Below are 17,630 nucleotides of genomic sequence, written 5' to 3'. Positions count from 1 at the left end.
CTGCTAGATCTAGAAGATTTTGATAATAGATTTGGGTGGCATGCTTATTTATGGTATGAAAAAAGCGAGTACATAAAGGTTTCGAAAACCACACCATAAGAAGGTCTTTGATAGAGGTTTGGGAAAAGTATAAAAACTTGTTGGAAGTAAAAACTCCGTATTGGTTGTCACCACTAGAGGCACAGAGTGTGAAAAAAATCAATATGAAAGGGGGGTGGGCAACATACCAGAATCTAATAATAAAAACAGAAGGCAAATGGAGGTTGAAGTCGTTTGAAGAAGTTAAGGAACATGTTAATGATTGACTGCATTATTTTCAAATTAATGAAATGTTTAAAAAAGATCTAAAACTAAGAGGTTTTGAGGATAAAGAGTGGCTAAAATGTATAAGATATTATTAGAATGGAAAACAAAAGATGAAGAGGTAAAATCGGTTATGATTGAATGGGCCAAAGATTTTGGATATAATATACAAATGGAAGATTGGGAGAAATTATGGAAAGAAGGTTTAAGATTCACTGCATGTACAACAATAAAAGAAAATGTGATGAAAAATGATGTATAGATGGTATGTAACACCAGTGAAATTAGCAAGGATGTATAAAGGATGTAACAAATGTTGGAAATGTAAAGAGAAAGAGGGTACATTCTATCATATGTGGTGGGAGTGTAAGAAAGTAAAAAGCTTTTTGGAAATGATATATAACGAATTGAAGAAAATGTTTAAGTACACTTTTGTTAAGAAACCAGAAGCGTTTTTACTTTGTATTACAGGGAATGAGATAAATAAGAAAGAAAGGAAGCTATTTTTATATGCAGTGACTGCAGCAAAAATATTGATGGCTCAGAAATGGAAGCAAGAGGAGCTACCTACATTGGAAGAATGGAGATTGAAGATTACGGACTTTGCAGAACTTGATAGACTGACGGGAAGGATCCGAAATCGACGAGACCAAAGATTTATAGAAGACTGGGAAAAGTTTACAGAGTATATGCATAAATTAAGTGATAATCAAATAACACTTGTAAGCTTTAATGAAGCTCTGTAAAAAGAAATGTTAGAATATGAGTAAAATAAGATTTAATTTATAAAAATAATAGAAGTAAGGTTTTAGAAATGTGTAAGAAATTAAGAAGGGAAGGAGTATCAGCCAAGTTGAGGGAAGTCAAAAAAGAGAATGGATATAAAAAAGATGTATGAATTGTATAAATTTTATATTGGAAAAAACTGAATAAAAATTATATATATATTATATATATAAAAGAAATTAATACGAAAGGTGGCCAAAAATTTCCCTCTTTGTTTGCTCTTTAACTCCTCCAAAAGAAAACCTTGCTGCCCCTTCAGGCAAAGGGGGCACCCATATCTCTCCCCCCGCCACAAAAAAAAAATACTTCTAAAAACAAGGCTCTGTGGTGGGATTATCAAGCCTGCTATTATATATTTTAGTGTGGCATTATTTTAAAGTGTTGTTGTGTTGTATGATTCTTTTTAAAAATAAATATATTTATTTGGTTTTCCAGATTAAAATTTTACAGTCACGTATCCATCATGCAACATAAAAAGAAGACTGCAAGGAATCTCTTGGACTTCACTCCTACCCTTTGTGGGTCCTATTATTAATCATTTCCTCCTGCATCTATATTTTATGATGATTTATTGTGTCCAAAATTCACCACTAAACTATAAGTGTTACTCCAATCCTACTAACGAATTTACAATGGTCTTTAATATAAGTTATACATTTTCCCCAATCCTTATTAAATTTTTGGACTTCATGATTTCTGATTCTTCCAGACATTTTAGCCATTTCGGCATAGTCCATCAACTTGATCTGCCCTTCTTCTCGGGTAGGGACTTTATCTTCTTTCCATCTTTGGGCCAATAACACCCACACAGCATACATAAATAGTCTTTTCTGCTCCCCTGGGTTTTATTGTGTTGTATGGAAATGAGAGTTGGACCATAAAGAAGGCGGATCACCAAAGAATTGATGCTTTTGAATTATGGTGCTGGAGGAGACTCTTGAGAGTCCCATGGACTGCAAGAAGATCAAACCTATCCATTCTTAAGGAAATCAGCCCTGAGTGCTCACTGGAAGGACAGATCCTGAAGCCTAGGCTCAATACTTTGGCCACCTCATGAGAAGAGAAGACTCCCTGGAAAAGACCCTGATGTTGGGAAAGATGGAGGGCACAAGGAGAAGGGGATGATGGAGGACGAGATGGTTGGACACTGTTCTCGAAGCTACCAGCATGAGTTTGACCAAACTGTGGGAGGCAGTGGAAGACAGGAGTGCTTGGCGTACTCTGGTCCATGGGGTCACGAAGAGCCGGACATGACTAAACGACTAAACAACAACATGATTCTAATCGTTTTTCACTAGCTGTTTTGAACACCGTCTAGGTTTTGCCATCAGCCTCTGCCAACCTGGTGCCTTGGAGTTTTGGACTCTGGCTCCCATCATCCTTGACATGCTGGCTTAGGCTCTTGGGAACTGTATCCCAAGGACACCTTTGGAGCCACAGGTCCCCCACTTCTTGTGCTAGAAGGTGGGGCAGCTCTTTAGAAAAAGCAACCCAACGAGTGACTGTTCATCTGGCCTGTGTGCTCCTCTGTGCTGTGGGATTCGATTTGAGCTCCTGACGTGGAGAAGAGGGGAGGGCCAGAGAGAAGGGATAAACAAAGCCTTACCCCATTTGGAGAAATGTTTCCTGGTTGCAAGCCCATACACGCCAGCGTCTTGGCCAGCTCTGCAGCGTTCACGCCGCAGTTCGGTGCTACGTTGGCTTCGCAACGAATATGTACATTCATTTTGCATACTGAAAGAGGGACAAAAGAAAGAAATGGGGCAAAGAGTGAGAGGGGGCAGAATCAATGCACTGAGCAATGCACAAGGTAGTATTTCCATAAAACTGAATTAGAATGGCAGAAGGGCAATGGCATCTGCCTGGGACATCTCTGTTTATGTTATGTGATTTATTAAATTCGTATTAATTCGTATTCATCCGAAGATCTCGGGGCAGTTCACAGCATAAAAATACAAGATGAAAACATAAAATACATAATAAAAACAAGAATAAGAGCAAAACAAACCAACACCCTCCCCCCCCCCAAGCACATTTGAAAGGATATAGGTTGTTAATCAGCCAAAGCTGATTGAAGACTTCTCATTGTCAGCCAGTTATGAGAACCTGAATTTGCCTGTCTGCCTGTCTCTCTTACCTAATTTCAAACTGAGGTGAGTTGAGAGACAGATTGCAAACCCCTGGGGAACATAAAGGAAGTTGCCTTATCTGGAATCGGAATACTGGCCCAGCTAACTCAGCACTGTCGGCTGTGACTGGCTCTCCAGGTTTCAAACAAGGGACACGAACCCCACCTTATAAAGGACAAATGTGAGGGTCTCATTTGCTCCAGTGCAGGTGCTTACTCTTGGCCGATGGATATTTTTTTAAAAAAACCTACTATAAGGTTTTCTTCTGGTTCCCCATACTGAAAGATGATGTTTCATAGGAACAGAGGAAACCGCCTTGTTCCGAACCAGACTATTGGTCTGTCTACTTCAATATGGCCAACATTGACCTGGCAACATCTCTCCAGGGTCTCAGACAGCTGACAATCCCAGTCCTATTGGGAGATGCCAGGAACTGAACCTGGAATTTTCTGCATGCAAAGTTGATGCCCTGCTACTGAGCTACGCCTCATGGACTGGTTGGATGCAGAGGAATGCTAGGTGGAACCAGCTGAAGAACCTCCAAGAGAAGAAAGCCCGGAGCCCAGGGATTGGTGGTGGGATGGTGAGTGGTCAGAGGGAGAAGAAGGAGAAGACGGGGAGGAGGAGGTGTTGGAAGCTGGAGAGGCAACAAGGCTTAGTGAGCGGGGAGAGTCTGTCCATGGAGGCACAGGTCAATTCTGTGTCCAGGGCAGCTGTCTACCAGCCAGGTAAACAAGGCGCCTGACTTGGGGAAGGAGGCACAAGGCTTTGGCAGCATCCTAGAGACCTCCTACCCCCTGGTAAGCACTTCCTGGGCTTTGAGAAGGAGCTCGGCTGTGTGCCATTGGTCTATTTAGCTCAGTAGTGCACACACTGACTGGCAGCATCTCTCCAGGGTTTCAGACACAGGCCTGCTTCAGAGTTGCCGGCAATTTAATTTAGGACCTTCTGCATGCAAATCAAATTGGAGGCGGTTGGAGGATGGATGGCGGCTAACAGATTGAGGATGAATCCTGACAAGACAGAAGTATTGTTTTGGGGGGACAGGAGGCGGGCAGATGTGGAGGACTCCCTGGTCCTGAATGGGGCAACTGTGCCCCTGAAGGACCAGGTGCGCAGACTGGGAGTCATTCTGGACTCACATCTGTCCATGGAGGCACAGGTCAATTCTGTGTCCAGGGCAGCTGTTTATCAGCTCCATCTGGTACGCAGGATGAGACCCTACCTGCCTTCAGACTGTCTCGCCAGAGTGGTGCATGCTCTGGTTATCTCCCGCTTGGACCACTGCAATGCGCTCTATGTGGGGCTACCTTTGAACGTGACCCGGAAACTACAACTAATCTAGAATGGGGCAGCTAGACTGGTGACTGGGAGCAGCCACCGAGACCATATAACACCGGTCTTGAAAGACCTACACTGGCTCCCAGTACGTTTCCAAGTACCATTCAAAGTGTTGGTGCTGACTTTTAAAGCCCTAAACGTCCTCGGTCCAGTATACCTGAAGGAGCGTCTCCACCCCATCATTCAGCCCGGACACTGAGGTCCAGCTCCGAGGGCCTTCTGGCAGTTCCCTCACTGTGAGAAGTGAGGTTACAGGGAACCAGGCAGAGGGCCTTCTCGGTAGTGGCACCAGCCCTATGGAATGCTCTCCCATCAGATGTCAAAGAGAAAAACAACTACCAGACTTTTAGAAGACATCTGAAGGCAGCCCTGTTTATAGAAGCTTTTAATGTTTAATAGACTATTGTATTTTAATATTCTGTTGGAAACCCAACCAGATGGGTGGGGTATAAATAAATTATTATTATTATTATTATTATTATTATTATTATTATTAACAGTTGTGGGGAGGCAGGGACTTTCAGTCTCAGCAACTGATCCATGGGGCAAGCCCTCTCAGGGATGAGTTGCTGTGCTCATTAGCCCTGACACTCAGCCAAGTCTGTGCAGATTGTGTTCTTGCTAATAAAGAGTTAACTCTAATTCGCACAGTGTGATTTACTGTCCACTTGCTCTTGACACTATGGGACCTCCCTTAATTATAATACGATTCCAGCCCTCATGGTCCTGAAGATTGATTTAGATAGGAGCAGAAGAGGCTGCCTAGTTCAGAGTCAGACCAATTGGTCCTTCTAACTTAGTATTGTCTACACTGACTGGCAGCGGTTCTCCAAGGTTTCAAGCAGGAGATATTCCCAACCCCACCTGGAAAGGCCCAGGATTGAACCTGTTCTATACCATTGAGCCACAGCCCTTCCCACATGCTCAGCTTGTATAATTACAAATGAAACAATTATTACAAAGACACCGTAAGTCTCTGGTGCTCTCGCATCCAAAAGAAACCAAACTCTAGGAAGCTCTGACTAGGGACTTTTCATTGCTAGGGGGAAGTAGAAACTTGAATGAATGTTCAACGGCTTTCCCTCGCAAACAGGGAAATCCAAACCATCATATAAGGGGCTGTTGGCCTTTTGCAAAACAACAAGTGAGAAAGTAATACGAATTCTTACTTTTGCACTGTAGACCTTGCCTCATGATGCCCCAAAGCAAAGACCCGCAGTGGTCGCAGAAGGTGGGCACTTTGTAATTGTGGATCCGGAATTTGTGAGGGATGTTGATTCCAAATCTCTGCTCAGAAATCTGAGGAGGTAGCAGCAATAGAGGAATGGCTGGTTTGTTTGGGAGGTGGGAAATCAAGTAAAAACACACACAAGAATATCCTCCTCTCCCTCCCACCCAGCAAAAAAATACCATTAATAGCCAATGGAGGGTTACACCTTCCATTGCCTTGCAGGAACAATGCAATGCTTTTCTAACTTCATTGCTTAGCAAGCCTTTATTTTTTATGGACTGGCTGTCTTTAAAGTCTTAACTCCAACCTTGTGATGCGGACAACTATTACGCCCATTTCACAGGTAGGGAAAGAAACTGGGGGACAAACAAGATGCGGCATCCGTCATGAGCTGGTACGAAGGAGATTTCTGCTAAATGGGCCAAAGGTTGGACTTGGCATAAGTCAGAGGATTAAACCCACTGAAGTGAATGGACCTAAGGAGGTTGTGTTCGGCTCCAGGACGAAGGTGGAAGTGGCATAGGAACATAGGATGAAGTTACTCCATCTCAGCAGGGTGCACCCATCCATCTTGTATCTCACAAAACCAACAGATCCTGGCACCAAGTACACAGGCAAACCCACAGCCCGAAAATGCATTAAACGAAGTGTGTTGCTGTATAGAAACAGGCGGATCGACAGAGAGGTGAATAAATTACATTGCAATAAGCTACAGAACCCCAAATGTGTAACTGTGTCTTTACCTTTGTGTTCACCTTGTGACTATTGTTCTGGCAGGTGCAGGCCGTGACAATGAGATGGTGGCAGCGCTTGTGCACGACACACGTGCAAACTGGAAAACAGACCCAGGCGTGGGGGGAAAAGGGTTGAAACAGAACAGGAAGGTGAGATCGACAAGAATCACGGGGAAGCCCAATGCAGGTATTACATATATCAGGGTCAACATCTCTTATTTGCCCTGGAAAATGGAAGCACCAACATTTTTAACTTGTTCTCAAAGGAGCTGTGGAGGTGGTGGGTAGGTGTTGGACTGGAGTCAAAGCACAGGAGGAAAGGGTGGTCTTAACCATTTGCCCCTGTGCTGATCCCCCTAACAGCACCCTAGCTCTGTCGGTAGAGCATCAGACTGTTAATCTCAGGGTTGTGGGTTTGAGCCCCACGTTGGGCAAAAGATTCATGTGTTGCGGGAGATTGAACTAGATGACCCTCTTGGTCCCTTCCAACTCTACAATTCTAAGATTCTATGAAATCTCCCAAGCTGCTGTTAACTACAGGAGCAAACTACAAACTACAAATATCAAGGCAATTGCAACATTCATAGCTGATGACAGGTCTATGTTCCATCAATTTGTCTAATCCTTCCCCTTTTCCACCCCCCCACAAAGGCCCTCTAAGTTGCCACTAACTACATCTTGTGGCAAGGAGTTCCATAGGTTCATTGTCCACCACATGGGGTGACAAGAAGTGACAGACAGGACTTCTCCAGAATAGACTGACCATCAATTGCAACCAATATAACTATCAACAGAGATAGTTACAGGTAGGTAGCCGTGTTGGTCTGCCATAGTCGAAACAAACAAACAAAATTCCTTCCAGTAGCACCTTAGAGACCAACTAAGTTTGTTATTGGTATGAGCTTTCGTGTGCATGCACGCTTCTTCAAATACGAAAGCTCATACCAATAACAAACTTGGTGCTACTGGAAGGAATTTTTTATTTTTATTTTGTATCAACAGAGAGGCAGAGAAATTATTTGGCGATATCCATCTGCGTCATATGGACTCTGAATGGACCCTTTCAGATCAAAATGGCCTTAGCTGGTATGACTAATGTTGTCTACCAGCACACCCAGAGATAGGCATAACCTCAGCCTAAACTTCAGCATGGGCCTGATTCACCAAGAACCAGCCTTGCGTATATCTCCCATTCATTTTAACGGGGTCTGTGCGGCAATAGAAAAAGGCCAATTTGTTGCAAACTATTGGAAGACACAAGATCTACCCATCCTGGAAGAATGGCAGATGAAGGTAATGGACTATATGGAATTGGCGGAAATGACTGGCAGAATCTGAGACCAGGGAGAAAAGTTGGTGGAAGAAGATTGGAAGAAATTTAAAGATTATTTACAGAAACACTGTAAAATTATTGAATGTTAAAATGATGTTGGAATGAAACGAAGCGGTTTTAGTAATAAGGTTAAATAGGAATATGTAAAAATGGATTGATATTAGATGAAAATATAAAGTTATAATATGTGAAGATAAAGAACTACGATAAAACAAAAAGGGTAAGGATTTGCTGAATTAACTATCTGAACTGGAATACAAAAAAGGGAGGTGTGAGGAAGTCATGAAAATAAGTAAATGAATTGTAAGATATAGAAAGAGGGATTTATTTTTAACTGTTTTTATTTTTTCTGGAATTTGTATTTTTTGTTTTTTGTTTTTATCATTTTTCTAACCTTTCTCTTATTGAAATTTTAATAAATATTATTTAAAAGAAAAGAAAAAGAAAAAGGCCAATTTGTGGCGTGTGCATTTTGGTGAGAGACAGACGAGTCACGCTACCTTGGCACTGGTATCCTTGCTTTCCAAATACTCCCCTGTTGGAGACAAAACAAAGAAAGCGCATGACTCAGGATCAGATAAGAGAGCCAAAATCAGGTCAGGTTTGTACACAGCAACACAGTGGCTGGGAAAGCAGCAGTGACACAGTTTACAATGCAAATGTAAAAACAGCTCTTTTGGAGACCTTTCCCACCTCGCCTTGAGCAGAGTCAGAGCAGACTGACGCAATCACGGCAGATCCTTTTTGCTCCCCATCCCTCCCTGGACAGACATAGCAGGTTCATAGGCTTCTCTCGCATATGTAAAAAAACCCAAACCCATACATTTAAAGAAGGCTCGCTATTTTTATACTCTCTTGGTTCAAAGCTGACTCCCCCATGGGAGTCAATATATCAGGCAGAGGCACCTCTTAGCAATTTAAAGATCAATGGATTCATCTGCCTTGCTCCTCTTCACTCCGATACAGGCAAGCAAGAGGAATGATCACAGATCAAAAATCTGTTTTTATAAACACTGTATTGGGTTAGATGTAGGTTAACTTTGTAATAAAAAAAATTAAGGTCTCATATATATATAATAAATGTTCATAAATGTAACAAGCAAACACATACATATATAAATATATAAACCACATGTCTGGAGCAGCACAGGACGACAGTCCTGAAACCATTTTGACTCCCAAAACTGACCAAATGTTTTCTCTGCAAGGAGGGAGGGGGTGGGGGAATCTTCCCATTGTCTCGGGAATTAAGTGATTATCATCTCAAAGGAATGGCCAGACTACTAGGAAAGGTAATCAGATAAGGCATTATCAGATAACCTGGCAGACAGGAAAAACAACAACATTCAAATTTCTGTTGTAGACCGTCTTTTCTGTGATGTAGGTATGATGTTTCTGGGGGTGGTCTTGCTCCAGGGCAGGCAATTTAAAATGTCTATATAAGGGCAGGCACACCTTTGTTCTGGGTTCTCCTTCTCCTGCGTGTGAAGGGGGCACCCTGTTGCAACAGTTCAATAAAAATCAGGCTTACTAACTGCTTTGCTTCTCAATATTCTTTGGTTGGCCTCTGTCCTTTCCTCAACCGATGGAGAACTTATAAGGGCTCTTGTGTCCCCCATAAGGGAATAAGGGCAGATTTTGTTTACAACAACTTCTAATGCTTATAAGGTTGGGTTTTTTTTTTTGTATTGTATATGGATGTTATTTTTGTATTGTATATGGATGTTACCCTGTGCACTTATAATTTTATCTTTTCACCTAACTTTCTCTAACTTTCATATATCATCTTTCAATAAAGAAGAAAGAATCCATCCCTGGTAGGCAAAAGCACTCCAGCAAGTGTCAAAACATAAGCCAGACTATGATAGGCCATTAAAGGGAAATTATAACTCTGCTGGTAGAGTGTGAGGCTCTTAAGCTCAGGGCTATGGGTTCAAGCCCCATGTTGGGCAAAAGTTTCCTGCATTTCAGGGGGTTGGACTATAATAATAATAACAATTTATTATTTATACCCCGCCCTTCTGGCTGGGTTTCTCCAGCCACTCTAGGCGGCTCCCAATAGAATATTCAAAACACAATAAGACATCAAGCATTAAAAACTTCCCTAAACAGGGCTGCCTTCAGATGTCTTCTAAAAGTCAGACAGCTGTTTATTTCCTTGAAATCTGACAGGAAGGTGTTCCACAGGGCAGGTGCCACTACCAAGAAGGCCTTGAACATTTCGGTATGTTGTTTTCACTAATAATATATGCATTCTTATGCATGCTTCAAGTTGAATCCAAAGTGCATCCTACTCATAGAGGACCACTGGACATTAATGGACACAACTGTCGGTTCATTTCAATGGGCCTACTCCATATCAGTTGGATACAACTCTTTACCCTTCTATATGCAGTTTTGAACATGTTACTTGACTGAAGAACCAAATTTGGAGAAGCACAAATTTCCAACGATGGCTGCGTTTTGGCACAGATGTTTCAGACAGTCCAAATCAGGCCAATCCACCTGGATATTCTACGGGCTGCCTGCAAATTTCCATAAGCAGACATGATGGCTCTGACTATCTTTTCCACCCCTATCTTAGGTCAGAGAGCTGCACTTTGTGCCTCTGTTGTGGTCCCTTCTCTTTGATCTGTGGAGAGAAATTGTTGCAGGTAGGGCTGTTCCTAGCGAAGGGATTAGCAAGAGACAATGGGAAGACTCTCCATTTCGAAGCCTCTCTCTCACCAGATAAATTCCCGGCAGTGCGAGCAGTACGTGGGTTGCCGCAAATAGGTAGCCATAAACTTGTGCCCGTTGACTTGGTGGACTCGCCGCCGCATGGCCCGTTGGCGCTTCCGGGTGAAGTTCTTAAATATTCTGTCCCTCTGGAGAGTTCCTGCGTGTAAAAAGGTAAAGGAGACAAAACAGGGAAGCAAATGTGTATCAGTACTAGTTCTTAGTTATTTGCCACTCTTTTCCTTTAATTTTCAACCACAAGTTATCTCAAAACAACAGTGGTACCTCTGTGTTGTGTACTGAGTTGAACAGGATCCAAAATGCAGCAGTCTGATTGGTCCTGGAACAATAGGATCCAAAATGCAGCAGTCTGATTGGTCCTAGAGCAATAGGATTCAGAATGCAGCAGTCTGATTGGTCCTAGAACAATGCAGCAGTATGATTGGTCTGCAGGAGCCACCCAATCCAGCTCCAGGTGCAAGTGAATCCACAACCTGATTGGCCTACAGGAGAATCCCGGAATTAGCCAATCACGTGCCGCCCATTGTGTAAATAATGCATATAAAGCAGATATTGTTGGGGAACTTCCATTCCTCCTCACCACTATGAGCTGAATAAAGAGTATGAAATCCACTCTCGACTCCAGATATATTTCACTCGGGTTACAGGCGCTTCAGGTTACAGATGCTTCAGGTTACAGACTCCGCTAACCCAGAAATAGTACCTCGGGTTAAGAACTTTGCTTCAGGGTGAGAACAGAAATCGTGGGGCGGGGCACGGCAGCAGCGGCAGGCCCCATTAGCTAAAGTGGTACCTCAGGTTAAGAACAGTTTCAGGTTAAGAACGGACCTCCAGAACGAATTAAGTTCTTAACCTGAGTTACCACTGTATCTTTAAGCACCTTCATTCCTTGCTCCTCCTTATCTCCTCTCCTCCCCCTCATTCTCTCTGCTCCATCAGCCAGCAAATCGCCTTCTGAAACCCTGGATCTCCACTTCTGGGATCATATGGTCCCTATCCTTTCTTTTTTGCTTGCAGATCCTTTTCTCATGTCTCGAAACTCTGCCTGAATTGCTGCAGTGTGATCACATCATATGAGCACTCAACTTTCAACCTTGTGCAGTTGGATGCCGGCCGGCTGAAATCGTGCAGATTAACTGCAGAGAACCTAAAAGCTCTTTTTGTGCCAGGTTTCCCCCCCAAGCGGAAAGAGCTTTTAAGCTCTCCACCCTGTTGACCACCTTGCTTAGCAGGCTCCGGGATGCTCTCAGGAGACCATGCGTGAACTTAGACACCCCTGCAAGAGCTTGCGAGAGCAGCGTACCAGAAGATAAGGATGCTCGCGCAAGGGCAGTTCCAGATTCGAGTATACACTTTTTGCGTATACACACCATCCCCGGAATATACCTCCCCCATCACAAGATGCAATCGTACTATACTGTATGGAAACTGTGGCCTTCCAGATGTTGTTGGCAGAGGCCACCTCCCATTAACCTCCACCAGTTGGGCCAGAAAGCAACATCTGGGCAACACGTTGGATTGGGGAAGATGTATTGCAGTCTTTAAGCTGTGTGCCTCCAGCTATATTCAACCTGTATATTTGTAAATACATGCAAACATTGCCAAACACCAGGAAGCCCCCGGTGACCTCCTTCCAAAGGAAATCAAATCTTTGGAAGCACCGCACCCCTGAAATCTTGGCGAAGTGAGGTGCACATAACACTATATTAAGGCTACCACCAGATTAGCTGAGTTTCAAGATGATTAACTGATTAAATTTGTATATGAGTAGAAAAAACCCCCAGTGTTCTCAGAGACACCAAGAGGAGTGTTAAGGCATTGAATGATGGGTTCCAAAACCTGCTATTAATTTCTTCCAGTTCTTCAGAATGGCTATTTTTAAAGCTGAACATCGCAAACTTCCTGTTTCCACACTGACACACGGCTCTTATAAGTGCCTTTACACGCACTTGCCTGTCATTCTGCTCCATGACTGGCCAAGGAAAAAGCCAGGTAGCTATTTGCAAATCACACTCGGACATCACACATCAGGAAAGGGCTTGGGAACTGGATTCTTGCACACTGAAGAATTTAGACAGACATCTGTTTGTCTAGGGTGGCCACTTATGTATTGCCAAAGAAAGCAAGGAAAGCACTCAGAGTTGCATATGCTGATTTCTACGCATAGATGCAAATTTAGCAATCATTGGTTGTATCCAGCTAAGTCCTACCCAGAGTAGACCCAATGAAATCAAATTACTCAAGTCCATTGATGTCAATGATCCATTCCATCTTCTCCTTCTTCTTTTTTCTCTCCATGATTTTTATTGATTCCCCCCCCCCAAATATCTTAAACACAATACAGCTTAACAATATTATTCTCCTTAAAATCTATATCTTATCTGAATTAACTTCCCTCCACCCCTCTTCTGGCATCTCTATATTGCTCTTACTTAAGCGTGTTTACTATATATACATTCTATAAATGTCTATAATTCCTTAATAAGTTTTGTGTTATACTTTAAACATAAAGGTAAAGGTACCCCTGACCGTTAGGTCCAGTCACGGACAACTCTGGGGTTGCGGCGCTCAACTCGCTCTATAAGCCGAGGGAGCCGACGTTTGTCCGCAGACAGCTTCTGGGTCATGTGGCCAGCATGACTAAGCCGCTTCTGGTGAACCAGAGCAGCGCACGGAAACGCCGTTTACCTTCCTGCCAGAGCAGTACCTATTTATCTACTTGCACTTTGATGTGCTTTCGAACTGCTAGGTGGGCAGGAGCTGGGACCGAACAATGGGAGCTCACCCCGTCACGGGGATTCGAACCGCCAACCTTCTGATCAGCAAGCCCTAGGCTCTGTGGTTTAGACCACACGCCACCCGTGCCCCACTTTAAACATACAATCCTTCTTATATTACAGCATTACATCTTACGGTCTAACCAAATGATTACAATAAACATTATGAGTTTTATTTCAGTCCTGTGAGTGTCTTTATTTATGTACAGTTTTCTCTTATACCATAGATTTAGATCATTATTTTTGGAATTTCTCATCGTCCTGCTGTCAGATTCTTCTAGTTAGCCTTACTATTTCCATATACTCCAATAATTTCTGTTGCCATTCTTCAATTGTCGGAATATCCTGTTGTTTCCATCTCTGTGTGAGGAGTAGTCTTCGTGCTGTTGTGACATACAGGAAGATTGTCTTCCACAAACACGGACTTAACAGTGTGTCTATACGTGACTGCGGAGGCCAATTCTGGATCCATACATCCTTCCATAGTGGGGACATAGGTTTCCAGGCGGGAGGTGATCACAGTATGGATTTGCCAAGCTTGTCTTCCTCTTAGCACCTTTCCCCCTTTCCCCCTGAGTTTGAGTGTCTTCAAAGCCCATGACACCTTTGGTAAAGGCTGTTCTCCAACTGGAGTGCTCACAGGCCAGTGTTTCCTAGCTGTCGGTGTTTATACTACATTTTTTAAAGATTTGCCTTGAGAGAGTCTTTAAACTTCTTTTGTGGACCACCAGCATTATGCTTTCCATTTTTAAGTTCGGAATAGAGTAGTTGCTTTGGAAGAAGATAATCAGGCATCCACACAACATGACGAGTACCCCTAAACATTTTTTAAATATAATAATAATAATAATAATAATAATAATAATAATAATAATAATAATTTATTATTTGTACCCCGCCCATCTGGCTGGGCCTCCCCAGCCACTCTGGGCAGCTTCCATAAAAACCAAAAATACACTAAAATATCACAGATTAAAAACTTCCCTGAACAGGGCTGCCTTCAGATGTCTTCTGAATGTCAGGTAGTTATTTATTGCTTTGACATCTGCTGGAAGGGCGTTCCACAGGGCGGGCGCCACTACCGAGAAGGCCCTCTGCCTGGTTCCCTGTAGCTTTGCTTCTCGCAATGAGGGAACCGCCAGAAGGCCCTTGGCACTGGACCTCAGCGTCCGGGCAGAACGATGGAGGTGGAGACGCTCCTTCAGGTATACTGGAAAAACAGCACTGTGTGTGTGTGTGTGTGTGTGTGTGTGTGTGTGAAATCTATACCACCCTTCATCAGAAGATCACAGGTTGTTTTACAACCTAAAACTATATACCAAAATAACAAACAAAGACACCCCCACACAGTTATTTTTATTGTAAAGCCCATTCTGACTGATATTCATGGAAAAGCTTCTCTCTCTCTCTCTCTCTCTCTCTCTCTCTCTCTCTCTCTCTTTCCCTCCCTCCATTTGTCTAGACTGCTAATGACCTCCTGATTTACATATAGTGAAGTTTCCCCTAAAGCAGTGGTTCTCAACCTGTGGGTCCCCAGATGTTGTTGGACTACAACTCCCATCATCCCTGAGCTCCGGCCTTGCTAGCTAGGGGTGATGGGAGTTGTAGTTCAACAACATCTGCGGACCCACAGGCTGAGAAAGGCTGCCCTAAAGGAAGAAGGTTAATTATTTGGGAAATTTGGAAATAAGTTTGGAATTAAAATTGGCTGCACTTACAGATGTCCTCTTCATTCCCCTTGCATTTCCATAACACTCATTCTCTGTAGCCTTAGACAGAGCAGGATCTGATAAGCAGGTGAGAGAGACACATGCTTTAGAGTAGCCTGGTCTTCTAAGACTCACACCTTTAGACACAGCAGGTGGAGCTTGAGAGCTAAGAGGTGGTACCTAGAAATTCATAGGGTGGAGCCTGGTGGGATAGGAGACACATCAGAGGAAGTTCATGGTAATGCCTAGTGCTCCAGGACTGAAGCCCAGTGAATATCATGGGATGGATGGAGTGGCTGAATGACAAAATATACAGTATTTTTCGCTCCATAAGACGCACTTTTCCCCCTCTTAAAATCTAAGGGGAAATATCTGTGCGTCTTATGGAGTGAATGTGTGGTCCCTGGGGCTGGGGGGGGGGACCCAGGCATCCCCCGCCAGCCCCACAAGCTCTGGGAGCAGCGGGAAGGCTGCGCGCAGCCTTTCTGCTGCTCCCCAACCTGCTCTTTGGGGCTGCGGGTGGGGAAAAGCCGGGCTTCCCCCACCACCAGCCCCACAAGCCCTGGGGAGGCTTCGCGCAGCTATCCCTGGCTTTTGCGGGAGGTGGGGGAAGGGACAGAGCGAGGCTCTCTCACTTCCCCCACCTCCTGCAAAAGCCCCCAAGAGCCATGCTCCCTTTAAAGAGCTGTGCAGAGTGTGTGTGTGGCTCTTGGGGGCTGTTCCCCGAGGAGGGAGAAGGGGAGCCTGTCAGTGACGGGCTGTGCTTCTCCCTCCTCAGGGAAAAGCCTGCAAGCGCTGCACACACACTCCATGCGGCTCATGAAAGGGAGCGCTGAGCAGAGCCTGGGATGCATACAGGCTCTGCTCAGCGCTCCCTTTAAATAATTTTTTTTTTCTTGAATTCCCCCCCCAAAAAAAAAGTAGGTGTGCCTTATGGAGCGAGAAATACGGTATTCATCCCTCACCCCCTTGCTTCTGAGCCCTCGTCTTGAAATTTTACTCCTTTTGCCAGAAGGCCTAAGATTAAGTAGAGTTGACACTTTTGTATTACCCAAGAAAGCTAAAAGAGAATACTTTTGCATAGTATTTGCTTGTGCTAATTGATATGCAAATTTGGAAACAATGGGCACAATTCTGATAGAAATAAGGCCTCTCGCCATGGTGGGAGAGACGGTGAACTTAACAGAGGACTGTCCCATGACAGCCTTTCAAATAAACAACTGAAAGTTCAAGATCAAACTGATCGCTCACAATCTTAACTGCAGATGTATCTGGAATAGCTGAAAACCCACAGGACTAGGAGCCTGCACACCTGTGTGCCACTCACCTGAGTGGTGAGCCACCAGTCCTACTGGTTGGAGCATCAAGTGTTTGTTCCAAAGCTCTGGAACACCCCTACCCACTCGGGCCAGCCATTGAGTTCTCCTGACCCAGAAGAACTATACAGGATTTCCAGGTCAACCTGTGTGACTCTGCTTGTGCAATGACAGTATTTACTTGCATCTGACTGCATCTCACCCAGGAGCTGCCTAAGGTGAAGAACTGGCAGTACCCTTACTGTATGCTTGTGAAATGTGGATCACTTATAAACACCATCTCCAACTCCTTGAAAGATTCCATCAATGGTGTCTCCAAAAAAATTTACACGTCACTTGGGAAGACCGGCGAACTAATGCCAGTGTACTGGAAGAAGCAAAGATCACCAGTGTCGAAGCAACAATTCTTCAGCATTAACTTCGTCATGTTGTGTGGATGGCTGATTATCGTCTTCCAAAGCAACTACTCTATTCTGAACTTAAAAATGGAAAGCGTAATGCTGGTGGTCAACAAAAGAGGCTTAATGACTCTCTCAAGGAAAATCTTTTTAAAAATGTAGTATAAACACCGACAACTGGGAAACACTGGCCTGAGAGTGCTCCACTTGGAGAACAGCTTCTACCAAAGTTGTCATGGGGTTTGAAGACACTCAAACTCAGAACACAAGGGAGAAATGTGCTAAGAGGAAGGCACGCTTGGCAAACCCTCACCGTGATCAACTCCCACCTGGAAACCTGTGTCCCCACTGTGGAAAGATGTGTGGATCCAGAATTGGTCATTTACGGACTCACTGTTAAGACTGTGTTCATGGAAGACAATCTTACTTGGCTACATGTGATTGCCAAAAAAGAAGAAGAATGACAGTACATACATGGAAATGTATTGCAAGGTGCATGTGTTTAAAAAACAAAACAAAACTGTGTTATTAGGTCTTGTCTTTTTGCACATGAGAACTCTGCCAATGAGTCTGCATTTGAATTGCTACTTTAGTTCTCGATCCATGCTTGGTTCCAACTGCACACCTGCTTTTGGTCCACTGGGGCTAACAGCCGACTTCTGCAAAGTCTTGGGACGCATATGCCTTGCCCAGTCCGGAGATTGTTCAACATTCCACTCCCAATATATCTACCTGTTAAGTTCCACATTATAGTTGAGCTTTCACACAACGCAAAAGCCTCTTTTGGAACTCTAGTGGAATATTGGTCCAAGTTTAACGCTCATTTCCATGTTA

General features: G+C 43.8%; 1 protein-coding gene across 1 annotated transcript in view; it reads right to left on the bottom strand.

Annotated features, from left to right (window-relative positions):
* The window catches only part of PRKCH (protein kinase C eta), a 112,769-nt gene that overhangs the window by 54,387 nt on the left and 40,752 nt on the right, over positions 1-17,630 (bottom strand). Inside the window, exons 3-7 of the mRNA XM_079994357.1 lie at positions 10,585-10,735; positions 8,358-8,392; positions 6,534-6,622; positions 5,729-5,858; positions 2,696-2,823 (exon numbers count right to left, since the gene is read on the bottom strand). Coding sequence (XP_079850483.1) covers positions 2,696-2,823; positions 5,729-5,858; positions 6,534-6,622; positions 8,358-8,392; positions 10,585-10,735 — 533 coding nt within the window. The remainder of the gene's footprint in view (positions 1-2,695; positions 2,824-5,728; positions 5,859-6,533; positions 6,623-8,357; positions 8,393-10,584; positions 10,736-17,630) is intronic.

This window comes from Podarcis cretensis (assembly GCF_951804945.1).
Source record: "Podarcis cretensis genome assembly, chromosome: 1".
NCBI lineage: Eukaryota > Metazoa > Chordata > Lepidosauria > Squamata > Lacertidae > Podarcis > Podarcis cretensis.
The sequence above is the reverse complement of the archived record's forward strand: the minus strand, read 5'-3'. Positions and strand labels throughout refer to the sequence as shown.